At 36.0% G+C, this 17881-nt stretch overlaps 1 protein-coding gene across 1 annotated transcript; it reads left to right on the plus strand.

Moving 5' to 3' along the window:
- Positions 1 to 503: 503 nt before the first annotated feature.
- LOC125656096 (uncharacterized) lies at positions 504 to 10005 on the plus strand. Its single transcript, XM_048886684.2, has 4 exons — positions 504 to 634; positions 6826 to 7003; positions 7853 to 8016; positions 8832 to 10005. The coding sequence occupies exons 1-4, from the start codon at positions 601 to 603 to the stop codon at positions 8954 to 8956; spliced, it is 501 nt and encodes a 166-aa protein (XP_048742641.2). The 5' UTR covers positions 504 to 600; the 3' UTR covers positions 8957 to 10005.
- Positions 10006 to 17881: the final 7876 nt, after the last annotated feature.

A 17881-nucleotide genomic window follows, 5' to 3' on the forward strand; every position in this document is an offset into this window, starting at 1 on the left:
GAATCCGTTTTTTAAAAGTAGTAAAATTAATGACATATGCATTTATGAGTCAATACTTAATAAATCACATGCATGCTTAACATAATTGTGTTCGCCACTGCTTTATCTTCCTTAAATAGTTTGAAGTGCCCAAACTTAAACCTATGCATGGTGTTCAGGGCACATGGGAAGGATGGATCTTCATCGTCATTCAATTGAGTCTTCTGTAACACGGAATCTCGAATTTGAGAATTTCATCTGGAAGAAACAAAATTATTGGCTTCTCGGTGTCAATAGTTTGGCGAGCGAAAAGTAACTACCTAATGTATTTCGTCTTTGACGCGGTGATGGCAGGAATGAAACTCGAACCCACCTGTCATGAGTCGAACACTCTACCGACTGAACCACTGCGACTATTCGCATGAACATATTAGAAAGTTACAGCATTAGTTGGTTTTGAAATAAGTCTATACAATGATGAATTTCATGTATTGTTTTCATTGTACTGCGTCGTGTCCTTCAGATGTGGAGGTCACGGGAGAGGTTTCCTTTTCTCACTTCCTGGTTTATACAGTATTACATTTATATACATATTGAGAACTAAGAAACAACGTGGACGTAATGGCGTGTTTACACGTAATTCTGTTTATCACAGGTATGGAAAAATTGACATATATTCATCATTCTTTAAATAACAGGTAAGGAAGAATACGAAATTCTACACATATTACTTTGAGAGTATTGCGCCGTTAGAAAATGGAAATGGAAATACATTCATCCGATGACACGAATCCGGTATGACGCCTTTATAAGTAGACTGATCAAAATTCAAATCGATATTTAGTGTCCTTGTGATCAGGTAGTGACGGGAGAAATACATGTATCATAGAGTAGCACTTGTTATGCTTTGAAGTCCCCTGAAACTGGTTATAATCTATAAACATTGAAGGCCAACATTGTTATTCCAGCATTTAATTGCTTCGTCAGATAGTTTATGTATGAAGTGATATGCATGTGTTTAAGTATATTTGAATATTTGAAGTTATGTTTTTGTGGTCATCCTTCACACGCTTACAATGTAGTTTTACATGTATCAAATCAACATTACTGTGGTGCATAAAAAAATTTCCTTTCTCAGGATGAACATACTTATGTAGGCGAATGATGCATGAAAGTATTCGTTAAGCAGGGAAACTCAATATTTCCGCACCACATGCAAATAATAACTCCATCATGCTTTACTTATTTGTTTTATTTATGAAAAAGTGTTCTTTTAAGTTTTTTTCTTTTTATTCTTTTTTATCATTTCATGTTGATATGTTTTCATTGATTAGATGTCACCAGGAAACTTTGATCCAACCCTGGCCCTCAGAGCCGTAGTACAAGCCCCTCGTATAATTGATTCCTCGCCATGTGTTCTCAAGGTCTTATCCGAAAGTTCAATTAAATTAAATTCTATAATGCCGAGCTTTTGGTGAAGGAATATTCGTTTTCTACCAAAATGGTTACTATCCTGAGGCGATGACATGTGACGGCTGCTCACTGATAGAGCGTTTTCTTTATGATCGGGAGGTCGTGAGTTCGAGACCCGCTCAGGCTCTTGTCGCGCCAAACGTAATAGCCCAATAAAGGACACATCGCATGTTTCAAAACTTTTTAATTTTTTCAGCAAAATTAATTCTTTTCATGCCTAAAACTACTTTGAATGTGTTTTGAATGAAACATTTTGCATAGTTTTCAAGTTTGAAAGCGATGAAATTCAAATCTTGCAATATGCATATTTACTTCGATATTTTACGCGCCACTATGCGCGATGTCATATGCTACATATGTACCTCGACCAAGAGGGTTTGAAAAAAGGTAACTTTTTCATAAAAAGATTAAATTTGATTGAAAAAATAGCCAATTATCACCTTAACGGCTTGTACATAACGTTGCATTTGGGTGTTTTGTGCCATTTAAGAGTGTACTAAATGTCAATAAAAAGGATTTTGATTGAGTCTTCTTCAATTTCTCGAAAGAAAATGTGCGGAAAAAGACTTAGATGAGCATTTTTGTCTACGCAAGTTCTTTGTCATAATAAAACCCAGTCGCCTTTGTCCATGTCCTTTTTTCAAAAAGCAGTTGGACAGAGACCATATAAACTGCGAGAAAATGGTTAAACCTAAGTTAAGCACTATAAGGCCCATAGCATATACATTCTATTCTGGTCTTGGAATTCAATACACACTCGTATCAACTAACCTTTACCTTGTAACAACATCCCTGTTTCTACCAACTGGTAGATTTACAAAATAAAATTAAAGATAAAAAATAATTGAACTTTTAATTATAACTAAGATATTATATTTCCCAACACTTTGAATTGAATTATTATGTTTTCGATGGTTGTTGTTTTCGTTTGGCGTTTTTTTTTTGTTTTTTTTTTGGTTAAAATGAACTTATCTTAGAATATATCAAGTGCAGTATATATTAGTTACTATGTACCACTCTATCTTGAAAGACCGTAACAAAATTCTGAAGACGCATATTTCCATTCTTCAAATTAATCCAAGAATGGCCTAGGTGTTAAAAGAACCTCTCGTGGCTGCCTTCAGACGTCCCGCAAATCTGAAAGACATGGTGGTGCGAACCAAATTGGAGGTTCCTTTGCCCAATGAGGGCTTTAAAACGTGTTCTGATAGTAGATGCCTGATGTGCAAACACAGCATGAGCAGACAGTTTTGAGAGTCCTCTCACCGGCCGATGCTACCGATTGATTGATTGTATATTGTATATAGATCGAGAATCTTTCACTGATATGGAGACGGTGAAGGGCCACAAAATGTTGGCCTATGCTCGGCGCTTATGGTCTTTGAGGGAGGGATCTTTATTGTGCTACACCTGCTATCACACAGGACCTCAGTTGTTGCGGTCTCATCCGAAGGACTGTCCAATTTAGTCGCCTCTTACGACAAGCAAGTGGTACTGAGGATCTATTCTAACCCGGATCCCCACGGGAATGGACGCTATCGAATCCTTGGGTACTTATCCTGTCACACATTTTCCTAATAAGCTGCAAGGTCTGTGACCAACAATACATAGGTGAAAATGGGGACCTACATAGAAATATCAATAACCACCGGTCTACCATTAAAAGCAAAAGGGTCAAAGAACCCGTTGCCCAGCATTTCAATGTCGCAAGACAAAAATGGGAGGACATTGCAGTAGTGGTTATTCACTCACTGGTCCGATGTGGAGAGAAAAAACAAGAAAAAATTCTGGATGCATAGATTGAAACCGTTCCGCCCCAGTGGCATGAACAAACCCAATGACTTCACCAGAATGAATGTGGCCTAGCTTCCCCTAGTTATTATTCAGTGTTATTCTGTTTGTTTTACACTTTCATTTTGGCTGTCTACTTCTAAATTGTCACGGCATCTTTATTAGCAGTCATTTTTATAATAATTGGTTTCTTCTTTATTATTTATTCATTACTATTTTAAATAATATCCTTACTTAGTTCCCTTGATCATTTTTTCCCATTTTTCCCATTTTTCAATACCAGATTGTATTGATTTTAAATTATCAATCTATTTATCTTTTCATATTATTTTATTTATCATCACAGTTGAACCCTAGTTAATGTAAAGCTTTACACCTCCAGGTACGAAATACTCATTATCAGCCGTCATTAGAACGAGTTAACATACCGCTTAAGTATACTGATTAGTTAAATCAGACCAGCGGTTAGTACAGCTGAAACCCGAAAGTCCCGGATAGCGATTTTTGTCCGATTTCTCTCTTAATAGTGGATATAATGGCTTCAACATTTTTGTGATATCTGTTTGTGACCTATTAAATGAGAATCTAAGAACTTTTTCTGGAAATTCTATTACAAAGGTACTTAACCAGAGTTTTCAGCTACAAAAAAGCGGTAAATTTAGTACGTTTTATAAATGCCAAAACCTGAACACAGTCGCCGATCATGCGATATACTGAAAGTCCGCGTTTTAGAATTAAACATAGACAGAATTCATTCAGGCTCAGTTTTAGATATCTAAGGTAATTTAAATAAGTCGCACTGCAATATTCCATTATCACCTGCCTATGGTGTTTATATGTCTCAAGTGATTCGATCAACAAAAGCTTGTTCTGCGTTTGACCAGTTTTTAAATCAAGGCAGGCAACTGACAAACAAGTTGATGGTGCAGGGTTTTCAACAGTCTCGTTTAAAGTCAGCATTTAGCAAATTCTATGGTCGTTATCACGATCTAGTTTGCCAATACAACCTATCATTAGGTCAAATGTTGTCTGACGTGTTTCATGCCGATTGTTAGGCCGTTCTTGACACACTGATTTTGACAACGAATGACTCCGTTTTCCTGATCAAGATACGGATGCTCACGGCGGGTGTGACCGGTCGACAGAGGATGATTACACCCCCTAGGCACCTGATCCCACCTCTGGTGTATCCAGGGTCCGTGTTTGCCCAACTCTTTATTTTGTATTGCTTATAGGAATTATGGGACTGATCATTGTTCGTTATCTTCACCTTTCACTTGCATATATGGTGCATTTATATGTGCAAGCTATTTTGTCACCCTACACATCATTTGTAATTATACATGTGTAGTACACGCATTCGGCCAGGCGGAGTCCCTCTGAGTGAAGAAAGAGTTCAACGAATCGAATAGCTACACGTATGTATGATGTATGATAGATATTAAAAATATCACATGAATTATCTAGTTGTTTCATGAATTTATTCATAATCAAATGTTTAAATAAATAGTACAGTATATTTTCTTTTAAAGCCAACATTTTCAACAAAAATACAACTTATTTCACATGAAAATAATAATACAAATACTTATTTAATTAATATCATTAGTTTTAAAAGTCTTCACAAAAACCATCAAGGTTCTCGGGACAACCACTGTCGTTGAGATGCAATAGATAAAAATAAGTGAGCTAGATTTGCCTTTTTTTCTAATGCAACATTTCAATCCACTTTGATATACACTATAAATAACATGCTTCTTTTAATACTTGAGTTATTGAAACATATCTGTTGTTGAATTAATTGAATAATTTTATAATACACTTATTATTTTGATGCAATGTACTAATACACACGCCGTGTAATTTAAAGTAGTCTTGTATAATTTATCGAAGAGAAACGGCAAATGTTAACATCATTCAATCATCAAGACGATTAAAGACTGTAATATCATAACTCCGTTTTCTTTCTTAATCAAGATGACAAATTCTTTTGGAGTTAAATTATTTACTCTAGGGAGTATAATTTCTTTACTTTTGGAGTTTAGATTTTTATAAAAAAAAAAAAAAAAAAAAAAAAAAAAAAATATGGCTCTTGAGTGAATGAGCCTTCAAGTGGCCAGAGCTGTGCAACGGTATCAATGATTAATTTCAATCATTACTAATTACCATCAGACATCCTCAGCATTCATTTTACATATGCGCTGTTTGGGGACGAATTCACAAAATTAAGGGTACTCCTTTTTCCGATTTAAACAATATCACGATCACAAAATACAGCAGTTTTTATTATTCTGCGTTGTGGAAATAATCATAGAAACATAAAATATAGTATTTGCATGAATTGGTTTACTTAAAATCCAGTATTTACAAACGGGCTGTGGAAATCGGTCAGTGTCTTCGAACGTGATTGGGTTCTGACATATATGAAAGGTGAAGATAACGAACAGTGATCAATCTCATAAATCCCATAAGCAATACAAAATAGATAGTTGAGCAAACACGGATCGACTCCTGGACACACCAGATGTGGGATCAGGACCTAGGAGGAGTAAGCACCCCTTGTCGTCCGGTCACACCCGCCGTGAGCCCTACATCTTGATCAGGTAAACAGAGTTATCCGTAGTAAAAATCAGTGTGTCACGAACGGTCTAACAATCGGTATGGAATACGTCAGACAGCATTTGAAAATTTACCGCTTTTTTGGCATGTAAAAATTCTGGTTCGGTACGTTTATAGAAGAATTCTCGAAAAAAATTTACATTCTAATGTACCTACATGTAGGTTACAAACAGTAACTTCTGTAAATTGTGTGTTATTGCATGCATCATTTAGAGAGAAGTCTCGAAAATATCGCTATCCGGGACTTCCGGGTTTTGGCCGTACTACATCTACCGCTTACAGTTAACGCGCTCGTTGCTTTTGAATTTATCCAGTTCAGTATTGGCGCTCGATCGGAACGACAGCCTTTTCTAATGCCACATATGACACTCGATAATTTTAGTATGTAGACGTTTTGTTTTTTAGTTGTAGTGTTAGTTTCTTTTTCTATGTAGGTTTCTTTTCTATGAAAATATTCTAAAGTCCTGAGAAAGGGACAGGTCATCCCAACAATTTGACAATTCACTGATCTTTGACAGTGAATTGTTAAATTCGTATACGTTAGCAGCTTACTGTGAAATATGTTTACTGTTATTATCTATGACGTCATAATAGTTCTAAAGTATGAACTATAGATGACATCCCTCAAAATATTAGAGCAATGTTGATTGTCGTTAAAATATTAGTCTCAAAGATGACAACCAACTCGTGATTGGTAATCATGACCTTTTTCTTTACAAGTATGCAAAAAATGACGTAACATTTTTTCATTATGACATTTTTGGATAAGATAAAGGTCCTTTTTGCTAGGAACGGCTCTCTCTCTCTCTCTCTCTCTCTCTCTCTCTCTCTCTCTCTCTCTCTCTCTCTCTATATATATATATATATATATATATATATATATGATAAGAATGTTTAAATTTTCATGTTAAAATACACAATATTCGTTGATTGTTGATTTTATACTTTGCCTCCTTTTCACAGTTCTTGTAGATGCCGTGTCGTCTGCAGTCTACTGCTCCTTTAAGAAATACTCCACTAACTTCAATTACTACTACTCTAACTACAAACAGTCCACGACCTACTACATCCAAGTTTGTGGTGACTATTGCTCCTACAACTCATGTGGAGACAGCTACAGTCAAGTATCCACTTCTTACGCGTAAGTTACATGTATTGTACACTCTATATATCTGTCTATCTATCTGTCTATCTATCTGTCTATCTATCTATCCATCAATCTATCTACTTATCTATCTGTCTATCTATCTGTCTATCTATCTATCTGTCTATCTATCTGTCTATATATCTACTTATCTATCTGTCTATATATCTATCTATCTATCTATCCATCAATCTATCTACTTATCAATCTGTCTATCTATCTATCTACTTATCTATCTGTCTATATATCTATCTATCTATCTATCTATCTGTCTATCTATCTATCTACTTATCTATCTTTCTATTCATCTATCTTTCTATCTATCCGTCTGTCTATCTATCTTTCTATTTATTTATCTTTCTATCTATCTATATATCTATCTATGTATATATCTATCTATGTCTCTATCTATCTATCTATCTATGTATTGTAAAATTGTACGGTACCAATTTTGATGCACTAGATGAGCATTTCCACAAATAATGTCTCTTCAGTGATGCTCAAGCCGAAATTTTGGAAATTTGAAATAACAATAAACTTGTAAGAGCTAAAAGGAAAACTAGACTGCCAAAAAATGGAGCCAAATTCGTCTAGGGATAAGAGCTATGCATGAGGGAGATCATCCTTAATTTTGAAATGAATTTCTAAATTTTATCCCAGCAATTAAATATGCATTCATATTTTCAAGATAGTAACCGATGTATCTGTCTACTATCTATCTATCTATCTGTCTATTTATTTGTCTATTTATCTATTTGTCTATTTATCTATCTGTCTATTTATCTATCTATCTATTTATCTAATATTGTATATCAGCATATATCATATGCATTGTATATCCCACAGATACACTGCTTCCTTAGTTGGAGTAATCATCGGATCGGTGTTGGGGATTATTGTGTTGGGCGTTTCAGTTGGAGTGGCATGCTACTGCGGTCGGGTGAAGAGAGGGAGCCCGGGGCAGATCCTCAACCCCGTCGTCACATCTACCATACCGTACACACCCACGCGTAAGTACAACTGAACACACCCACCATACCGTACACACCCACGCGTAATTACAACGGAACACGCCCACCATACCGTACACACCCACGTGTAAGTACAACAGATACACGCCCACCATATCGTACACATTCACACATAATTACAACAGAACACGACTACCATACCGTACACACCCACGCGTAAGTACAACAGAACACACTCATCATACCGTACACACCCACGTGTAAGTACAACTGAACACACCCACCATACCGTACACACCCACGCGTAAGTACAACAGAACACACTCATCACACCGTACACACCCACGTGTAAGTACAACTGAACACACCCACCATACCGTACACACCCACGCGTAAGTACAACAGAACACGCCCACCATACCGTACACACCCACGTGTAAGTACAACAGAACACGCCTACCATACCGTACACACCCACGCGTAAGTATAACTCAACAATCCAACTTAAGATATGCTATTATACACAAATACGTAATGTGTTATTTGATACTGCAATAAAGTTGCATCTGCAAGTACTTTGAGTCCTTGAAATACAATATTCTGATAAGTGTTACATTTCAATTCGATAATATTATGGGAATACTTTGTATTTCTGATATCAAGATATAGGGCTCACGGCAGGTGTGACCGGTCGACAGGGGATGCTTAGGTCCTCTTAAGTACCTGATCCCACCTCTGGTATATCCAGGGTCCGCGTTTGCCCAACTCTCTATTTTGTATTCCTTAGGGAGTTATGAGAATGATTATTGTTCGTTATCTTCACCTTTCATCTAATGCATTTTGTATTTCTACAGCTGATATGGGACACCCCTCTGGAAGTCCTGGTGTCGGAGTAATTAGTACCCCTCCCTACCCGGTGACATCAGACAATACAACTGTGGCATCCAAGAATGACGACATCCCCACTTCCACCATATAGAGATGAAAGTGGAATCAGCTTCAATACTTATAATCATAACATGAAAAATAATGCCTATAAACAAACCCGGTTACTTACAATTATGACTAGGCTGAAGCTAGCAGCCACTAACCTGCAGCCAATAAGGCCATAGAAGCTAGCAGCCAATATGAAAGTTCATCAAAGTACTGCGAGTTTTCAGACGGAATACTAAAATGTAACACATAATAAATCAAAGTTAATAATTTTTCAACAGTTAATCAATAAATCGTCTGAAACTCACAGTACTTTGATGAACTTTCTCATTGGCTGCTACCATCTATGGCCTTATTGGCTGTTGGTTAGTGGCTGCTAGCTTAAGCCTAGTACAATTATGATTATGAGAAAATCCTTGCCGAGCCTTGGAAATAAGGGTGATACTTAGAATTGCTAATTTATATTAGCTGTTACGATAAGCATTTAATTTAGGGTATTCTGCAGCTTTGAAATTTCATAATGCTAGATAGTCATCAAATTTCGTCCAGTAAGTATTCGAGAAGCATTTATTTTGCTTTGAATTAGCTTTGAGCCCGCTTATCACTCCATCATCTCATATGTACAGAGATGTATATAGGGAGGAATGTTGATCATCACACCTTGAGTCAGCAAAATTACAGTGACTGGTCAAGATTGACAATCCAGCCGCCTAATGGAGTTTAGTTTCTGGTTGTTATTTGACCACTACCTGATAGCAGCTTTATGGATACCAGGACATGCCCACTTACTTGTGGGCCGCACGTCTTGGAGACAAGCCTTCAATCAGTCCCTGTAGCCTAGCCTAAAATCTGTTAGCACTCGGTGAATGTGTGTCGGCGCCAGAAGGCACTGCATAGGACTTGTCAAAACTAACAGACTGGTATTTATGTAGAATGTGGCCCCAACGCATATGTATTTGCATTTTACAGTGATTATGTATGAATGTACATGTGTTAATATACAGAGGACTAAAATAGGCTGTGCCTGCTGCTTAATCCTATTCATTTTGTGTATAAGATATTGTTTGAATAAATAGAAATATCAGTTCACTAAAACACCCCGTTATTAAATCAACAATCCATGGCAGACACAAACAATTCGGAGTACGTAAGGAGACTCAGTCGTGTCTGGTGATTCTCCTTTAAATAGGTCAGCCTCGGCAGACCTGACTGTGCCTACTTTGTGACGTCAGACTCAGCAGACCCGACTGCAATTTTAATTGATAGTGGTAGAATACCTTAGATATGTACGATATCTTAGATGCATTTGAAAGCTCGCGTTTCATATTGTAAGGTACGACTGTGACGTCATAGTTACATTTGTGTATACATTAGTGTACACATGGAAACATCCTCTGATGGCGTCGATCCACATACGAGGTTCATTTGCGGTTACAGAAATAGCCGAGTAGTTACGATTGCTCTCCCGGCTGACACAGTACAGAAACAGAAATGTATATTGTGAGTCCCCGATTTTCACGCGGGCAAATAACACTAAAAAGGCAGTTCGCAGTTAAAGCTTGAAAATATTTACATTAATAGCATTAATGTAAAGATATGGATTTTATTTTAAACATAAAATGAACAAATGATCACTAAAATGTAGGGAGACTCTGAATTATAGCGTAAAGTAATCAACTTGAAGTTTACGTTTTTGTTTTGAACTGTTTGCGTTTGACGTTATGTTTTTTCGTCATTCTACAGTGACATCACACGTGTACGCGACCGCGTAATCTTGTAGTTCCTAGGAAATTCCTATCCCATAAATGGAAGAGTTTGGTTTGTGAGAAAACAAACTCTGGCGGAAGTTTGACCTGACTGTGTTTACGCTGTGACGTCAGACTCAGCAGACCCAACTGTGGCTACTTTGTGACATAAGAATTGATATCGTCTGCTTTGTCCTGCCCTCGGTGTGTTCCAATCACAGTCTTTACTACAATGTATCCCTCTTTTGTACACATACTTGTTACACTGTATGTACTTTGATGAAAACGACTGTCAGATTGATCATCCTTTGATCAAATAAACGCCTTATGAATATGTGTAATAGTCGTTCTTCCGCCTACACGAACGATGCTGTACATTGTGATTTTTTATTTATCTTTTTAAATTTATTTTTATGTGTATTTTCGCAGTCAATTTTTTCAATGCCTATGGAAAAGAATTCGAAATATTTGATATTGAATTCAATCAAGTTCGATAAGTACATTAGATATTTTAACAAATTACGATGTATACGTGTGATACGACAGACAACTTAATTGTTGAAATACGTTTGCTAATGAGGTTTGACTTTATAGTAAAATCATATTTTGAAAATTGTGTTTGATATATTTTACAGAGTATAGAGAGCTTTATATTATCTGTCGTTATTCAAACTCACATTGACTGTTACCCCTGCATCTCACATAATACTAAGAAATCAGTCTTTTGCGTTTTTGTCTGTTGTCATCGTCTGTCCTGCTAGTACAGACACAGGTCAGCTTTATGTTTGTCCTTTGTTACATGAAGGTTTTGTCTGATTTTTACTGCGGGTTACTCCATTTACCTGATCAAGATATAGGGTTCACGGCGGGTGAGACCGGTCGACAGGGGATGCTTTCTCTTCCTAGACACCAATTCTCACCGGGCTATAACGCGATGTAGTTTCCTGTAGGAAACTGTTGAATTTGTTCTGTGTCACAACCATGCCTCTGTGAACTGAAAAGGTAAAGATAATGAAGTGATCAATCTCATAACTCTGTAATGTTTTTGTTCGATTCAATCAAACGTTTTAATGACTTTATTTGTCACAATAACATGGAATGACCTGACACCCCTTATAATTAGAACAGTCTGGGTGTATATAAACCCGGGGTGCTATGATTCTGTGTCTTTCTTGTGAGCTGATCGAACCGAGAGGGAGTTAAATAAGAAGTAAGGTTAAATAAAGGTTTTAGCATCAGGAAAGGTAAGTGGAAAATCAATTCAATGGCCTGAATAGAGCTGAAGCTGTTTTGGTTGTTTGTTCGCCTTATTGTTTACCGGAGTGGTTGTCCATGGTGACCGACAATAGCACCGATATTTTGATATTTCCTTTCTGTGACACCACAGATAACACGAATAATTGAAGTTTTCGTATGTATTGATACTACCGCCCAGAGCATGACAATACCACCTCCATTGAATTTGTCCCGTGGGGATCAGGGTTAGAATAGGTATTCAGTAATCCTTGCTTGTCGTAAGAGGCGACTAAATGGGGCGGTCCTCTGATGAGACTGCAAACACCGAGGCCCCATGTCACAGCAGGTGTGCCACGATAAAGACCCCACCCATAGGCCTAAATTTTTCAGCCTTCACCGGAAATGGTGACGTATCCATATGAGTGCAAAAAATCCCGAGCGTAACGTTAAACAATATACAACTAACCATCCACCAAATCTGTCGATCACCTCAACACAAACAGCTCTGTGGAGTTCTTCCTGTAGCCGATATACCTTCCTCCTACCATCAGAACTCCAGCTTGTTTTTGTCTCGTCAACAAAGAGAACCCAATCAGCTCCAGATGGTAAATGTTGCATGTCTTCGTATTCATGCATGTCAGGCGTAATATCCGATGTCTCTTGGTCATCACTAAACCTCTTTTTGGACATCTGCCACATATCTGACTAGTGTACCATTTTAAGGCGGTTGCTTAGTGTTTGAGGGGACAGCTATGGACACCATTACCGCTAGAGTGGCTGATATCCATCTGTCTTAAATGGTTTAGAAGGATGTAGGGATCCTGAACTCTGGTTGTGACACGTGACCTGGGCCTTCAACAGATATCCCGAACACTTCCTGTTTGATTGAATTTTTCCCAGAGTTTTCGAATTGTCAATAAAAGTGGCTTGCCACCTGTAACAGGAAAAATAACTTCTGATGCAAGTTGCCAAAGCGATTAGGGAAATATTGAGGACAAGATAATTAGTGAAATAAAATGAGTAAAATCTGTCGTAAGCACAATCCAAACACCAACATTCCCACGGCTCTCACTCTTTCCTTAATAGGCATTCTACCCATTTTATACAATTTTACACTGGGACAATTATCAAGGAATTATATTAGTCGTAAAACGTAGCCGAGTACTTCAAGCACGTGCTACAGAGAACCGAATTTTTGTTTGATGGCTTGGTCATTTCTATCGATGGCATTTGATTGCGCCCTCAACAAAAGGGCCCTTATGGCAATTTTACCCATTTTCACTTTTTAGCAGATTCAGATAGATAATTGGTAGTTTATTCAAAATATGTAATTTCATGTCTCCCCTTCACTTCTAAGACGTATTTTCTGCATTTGAAGTACTGATATATTCTTTAACATCAGCGTAACGTCATGACGTTCTTGTCTTCATTACAGAGAACAACAATTTAATCTGAAAGAAACAAGACCTTTGTTTTGAGCCACGTGACTCGTTCGCTCAAATGACAGAGAAAATTCGATTGAGTACAATTGTGTGCTTGTTATCGAGTTTTGGAGTTATAATTTCTTTAAATCGATATTAGTAAGTACAACAAGCATCAGTTGGGTTTTTTTTTTATTATTCTTTTTTTAATTTATTTATTTATTCATTTTTCAGTATTTTCAAATTATTTCTTTTATCGGGGCGGACAATTCAAAGTTATGTTGATTGTAGATTTTCTGGTTGGGATTGTATGTTATGTGTGGCGTTAAATCTTGTGTGTGGCGTTGAACATGAGGGTCGTAGGTATCTTAAAGCTATACAAGTCATAATTGGCGGTAAATAGATTGAAAAATACAAATATTTAACACATTCGTTATGTGAAATATAGAATCAGAGTGAATCTGAAGCAATAAACCAGTCAAATCAGCAGAAATTGTCGATTCATGAATCATTGTCATCCTATCAGTAATTCCTGCTCGTAATCGCCCATGTTCATCGACCTCGGAGGTCACCAGTTCGAATAAAAGCGAATGAGAGGCGCTGAGCACGTGTCAGATTTGTAAACAATTTAACATACCAAATTCATAAAAAAAAATCACTATCAAAATTTCATTTGAATGGCACATTTACGATGATATTACTTTCTTGCACTTACAGTGCATAATACTTCTTGTCATCCATGAAACGATGTGATATTGTAAAACAAACGAAACATGTAGTTAATCACATCATTTTCCGTCTTTGTATATGACCTCGGTTTCAGCAACCAGATTGTTTTCGGCAATCATCGTTCCCATGGCCGGGTATGCGACGCTATGGCGGTTCATACAAAACGCTTATTGTAGGTATGTTCTCAAACAATACTCTCTTGTTTATTTTTGCAGAATTTTTTTCCAGATCTTGGGGATTATATTGCTTATACCAATAGGTGTTATTTGTTGCATAATTGAATTGTTTAAAAAATACGGTCAGGGTCAGCTTGTATAGCTTTAAGGCAGACCATACCCCATTTATGCACGTGAATTTCACGGTCTTTATTCGTCCAAACAAAGGGAAGACGTTACGTGACCTTTCAAACTATTATGAGTGTTTACATGAGAACAGTTGGTATTATTTAAACCATAAAATGTTTTCTTTGTTGTTTCATCGGGTGATGAAAGTAGTTGGCATTACAGAAGAAATGTATAACCCGCATAAGCATAAAAAAAAATTAAATAAAAATTTTAATATTCTTAATGAAAATGAAGTAAAACCTACATGTCAATTAAAATGGAATGAAAGATTTCAAACTTTCCAAGATGAATGGAAAATCATTAATACTACATATTGTAATGTATTTTGATTATGTATTTAAAGAAAGAAAAGATACAATGGTTTCAATATCGTGTTAACCATAGGATATTGACTACTGACACATTCTTAACAATTATTAACAAGTCAGATACAGATTTATGTACATTCTGTAGCCAACAAAGAGAAAGTATTGAACATCTATTATATATCATGAATGTGTCAGAACGAGTTCAAATATCTATACGGAATGCATATGAATGGATCAGTAACATATTTTCTTATGATGTTGTAACTTGTAAAAAAGAATATATTCTTGGATGTGCTGAGAATGAAATTAGTAACATTATCAATTACCACCTTCAATATTATATGTCTTGTTGTAGATGTCAGAACAAAACACTTGTGTTAAATAGTTTTAAGCTGACTTTGTCAAATGTATACAATATAGAACTGAAATTAGCTATAAGAAACAACTAAGTTGATTTTTTAAAAGTTATTTGTACAACTTAGAATACAATATAATAAAATTTTTATAAATTCATAATGCTATATGTGTAAATATTGCCAAGTACACAATTTAGTAAATTACATGCAGGGGACAGAGAATGATTATTCCTCCTAGGCACCTGATTCCATCTCTGGTATATTCAGGGGTCCGTCTTTATTTGTGAGTGCTTGTTGTATGGATATTGTTTTACCTATAAAATACCCCATATCCACTGGTTAGGTTGGAATGTAGGGGTTTGTCAAATCCTAACCCAATAAATGCCAATAAACTACATCTACTCACAAAACAATATTACGACCATAAAATTTGCGAAATGCTGACCTTAAACGAGACTGTTGAAACCCCTGTGATATGAACTCGTTTGTCAGTAGCCTGTCTTGATTTAAAAACTGATCATATGCAAAATAAGCTCTTGCGTATCGCATCAATGATATAAATGAACACCATATGCAGGTGATAATGGAATATTGATACATAAGCATGGGGAGTTGACGATGGAGAAGCTGAAATAGTCCCGTTTGTCATAAAGTTGAGTTGTTAGTTTGCCGTTAATATTTATTTTCAATAAAATATCTAAGTACTAAGTAGATGTGGAAGACTCTATGGTGTCTTTTATTTCGAGCTCACAGGGATATATCGAATCGACATATGAATGAAAAAGATTATTGTTAATAAATAAAACATAATCGATGTATCTAAATGTCTAGGTAAAGGCAACAGACAGATATATTTTTTTCTCATGTAGAAGCTTTTGAATACATAGAATACATCAGTGGGTTGTAACACATAATTTCCATTCTTCTTTTATATTACGTGACTGTCAAGATGTTCGTAGTTTCAGGATATTAACTCTCAGATCATTTCAATCTTGCTAGGAATAAATAACATCTCAGTTTAATGGTTGTATACTTTAATATTCAAAATCATAATTTCAGGAATTGACTCCTCTTTGATCTGAAAAAAAAATCGAGATTTAGAGAAAAAACATTGTTGATTATTAATCACATCGTAGTCTATAGGTATTAACTGGTTATGAGTCAGTGTTGGAATCTACGTGCATACGAAAACAAACTCCCCATTTACAGTGATTTACGACAAATAATCTTTTCATTTCATTATCGATTTCTTCCTTTCACAAATCAGCACACGGGCATAATCCTATATATCAAATAAAACAAATCATGGAGGACACTTAATGAAAAATACATCAAAAGAAAAACACAATATCGCACTTTTACATATTCATTTATGGAATGCATACTGCTAGCATGTTAGTAAGAACAATAAGATGATTGGGATCGTGAATATCTACTTACAGGCACTCTCTACTTTCCACATCTAGCACATGTGCATCTGAGCCAAAGCGTCATGGCGTCACAGTACCCAGCGCTGCACCCAATGCTCTTGCAATGACTGTTGCACTTATACTGGTTACCCGGGCAACCAAATCCCGCCAGGGATACGTCAAATGAAGCTAAAATATAATTAAGGGGAAATAATATGTAATTTTGATGAAAAAAGTTGAATCCTTTTTTGTAAATCTGTGCAGTGTTTGTCATAAAGATAATGATTAACAGTGCCTTACATACATTGATGCATTTACAATTTAGTCCCTTATATAAATATCAAATCTAAGATGCACGACTCTCATCGCTATACATATACATAGACTTGTACCATGATACTGTTACATTCTGTAACACTGAGAAACAGTTTTAATGCCCATGATAGATATATGCAAATGACAACAAGGCTCAGAAATCTTTTAAGAAATGAAATTTTGCTGAATCCTTTTTCTCGTGTCACAAAATTTCAAATAAGCAATAATGATGATATTGCCGTTGTACATTTATTAGTTTCGTAAGGTTATTCAAACCTGCTTTAATAATCCCTACAATTTCTTTATAATTACATTTTATTTCACGTTTACAAACCTAAGCCAACTATTTACTGAAAATTCATCATTGTATATTACAGTTTAGGAAAGGATTACAAGATTTCAATAGCGTATACCGTTGAATAGTTGACTGAGAATCACCACGTCATTGAAGTGACTCGGAAATATAATTATCGCCTTTCAGATTAGTTACAGATCTGTATATGGTGTGAACATGGGATACCGCTTATCAGAGAAATAATGCTCGTCAGCTACTTTACGACTTTCTATTTCACTATTAGATTTTACCTAATTGAAATATTAGAATAAAACCGCTTGGATGGTAGGAAACGAACACGGTGTATATACTATATTGAATTATATATATATATATATATATATATATATATATTACATACCCATCAACAGGACAAACAGCGTGAGGAAAAGAAATGATTTCATCTCAGAAAAGAAACCTCGGTTGATCTATAATAGAAATATCAAATGAAATATTCAGAAAGTTATGAACTCAAAATCACTAGCAAAAAGCAAATAACTGTACTTACATCAGGCGAAGGAAGGAGAAATAATGCTGTTTATTGAATGTGGAAATATCCATCCTTATATACTATACAGGGGTGTCAAAATACCGTCGAGTACAGGGAAACAGATGCTGAAACAGCACTTGTGATGACACACTTTTCATTTCATTTTCATGCAGTTGCCATGGAATTGGACTTTGGGACGAACAATCTTCATTCATTTACGCCATTCAGCACTGCAATGCTGATCAACGAAATTCCACGATCTAAGTAACGGGAGTATGCACATT

The sequence above is a fragment of the Ostrea edulis genome, chromosome 7 (assembly GCF_947568905.1).
Source record: "Ostrea edulis chromosome 7, xbOstEdul1.1, whole genome shotgun sequence".
Lineage (NCBI taxonomy): Eukaryota > Metazoa > Mollusca > Bivalvia > Ostreida > Ostreidae > Ostrea > Ostrea edulis.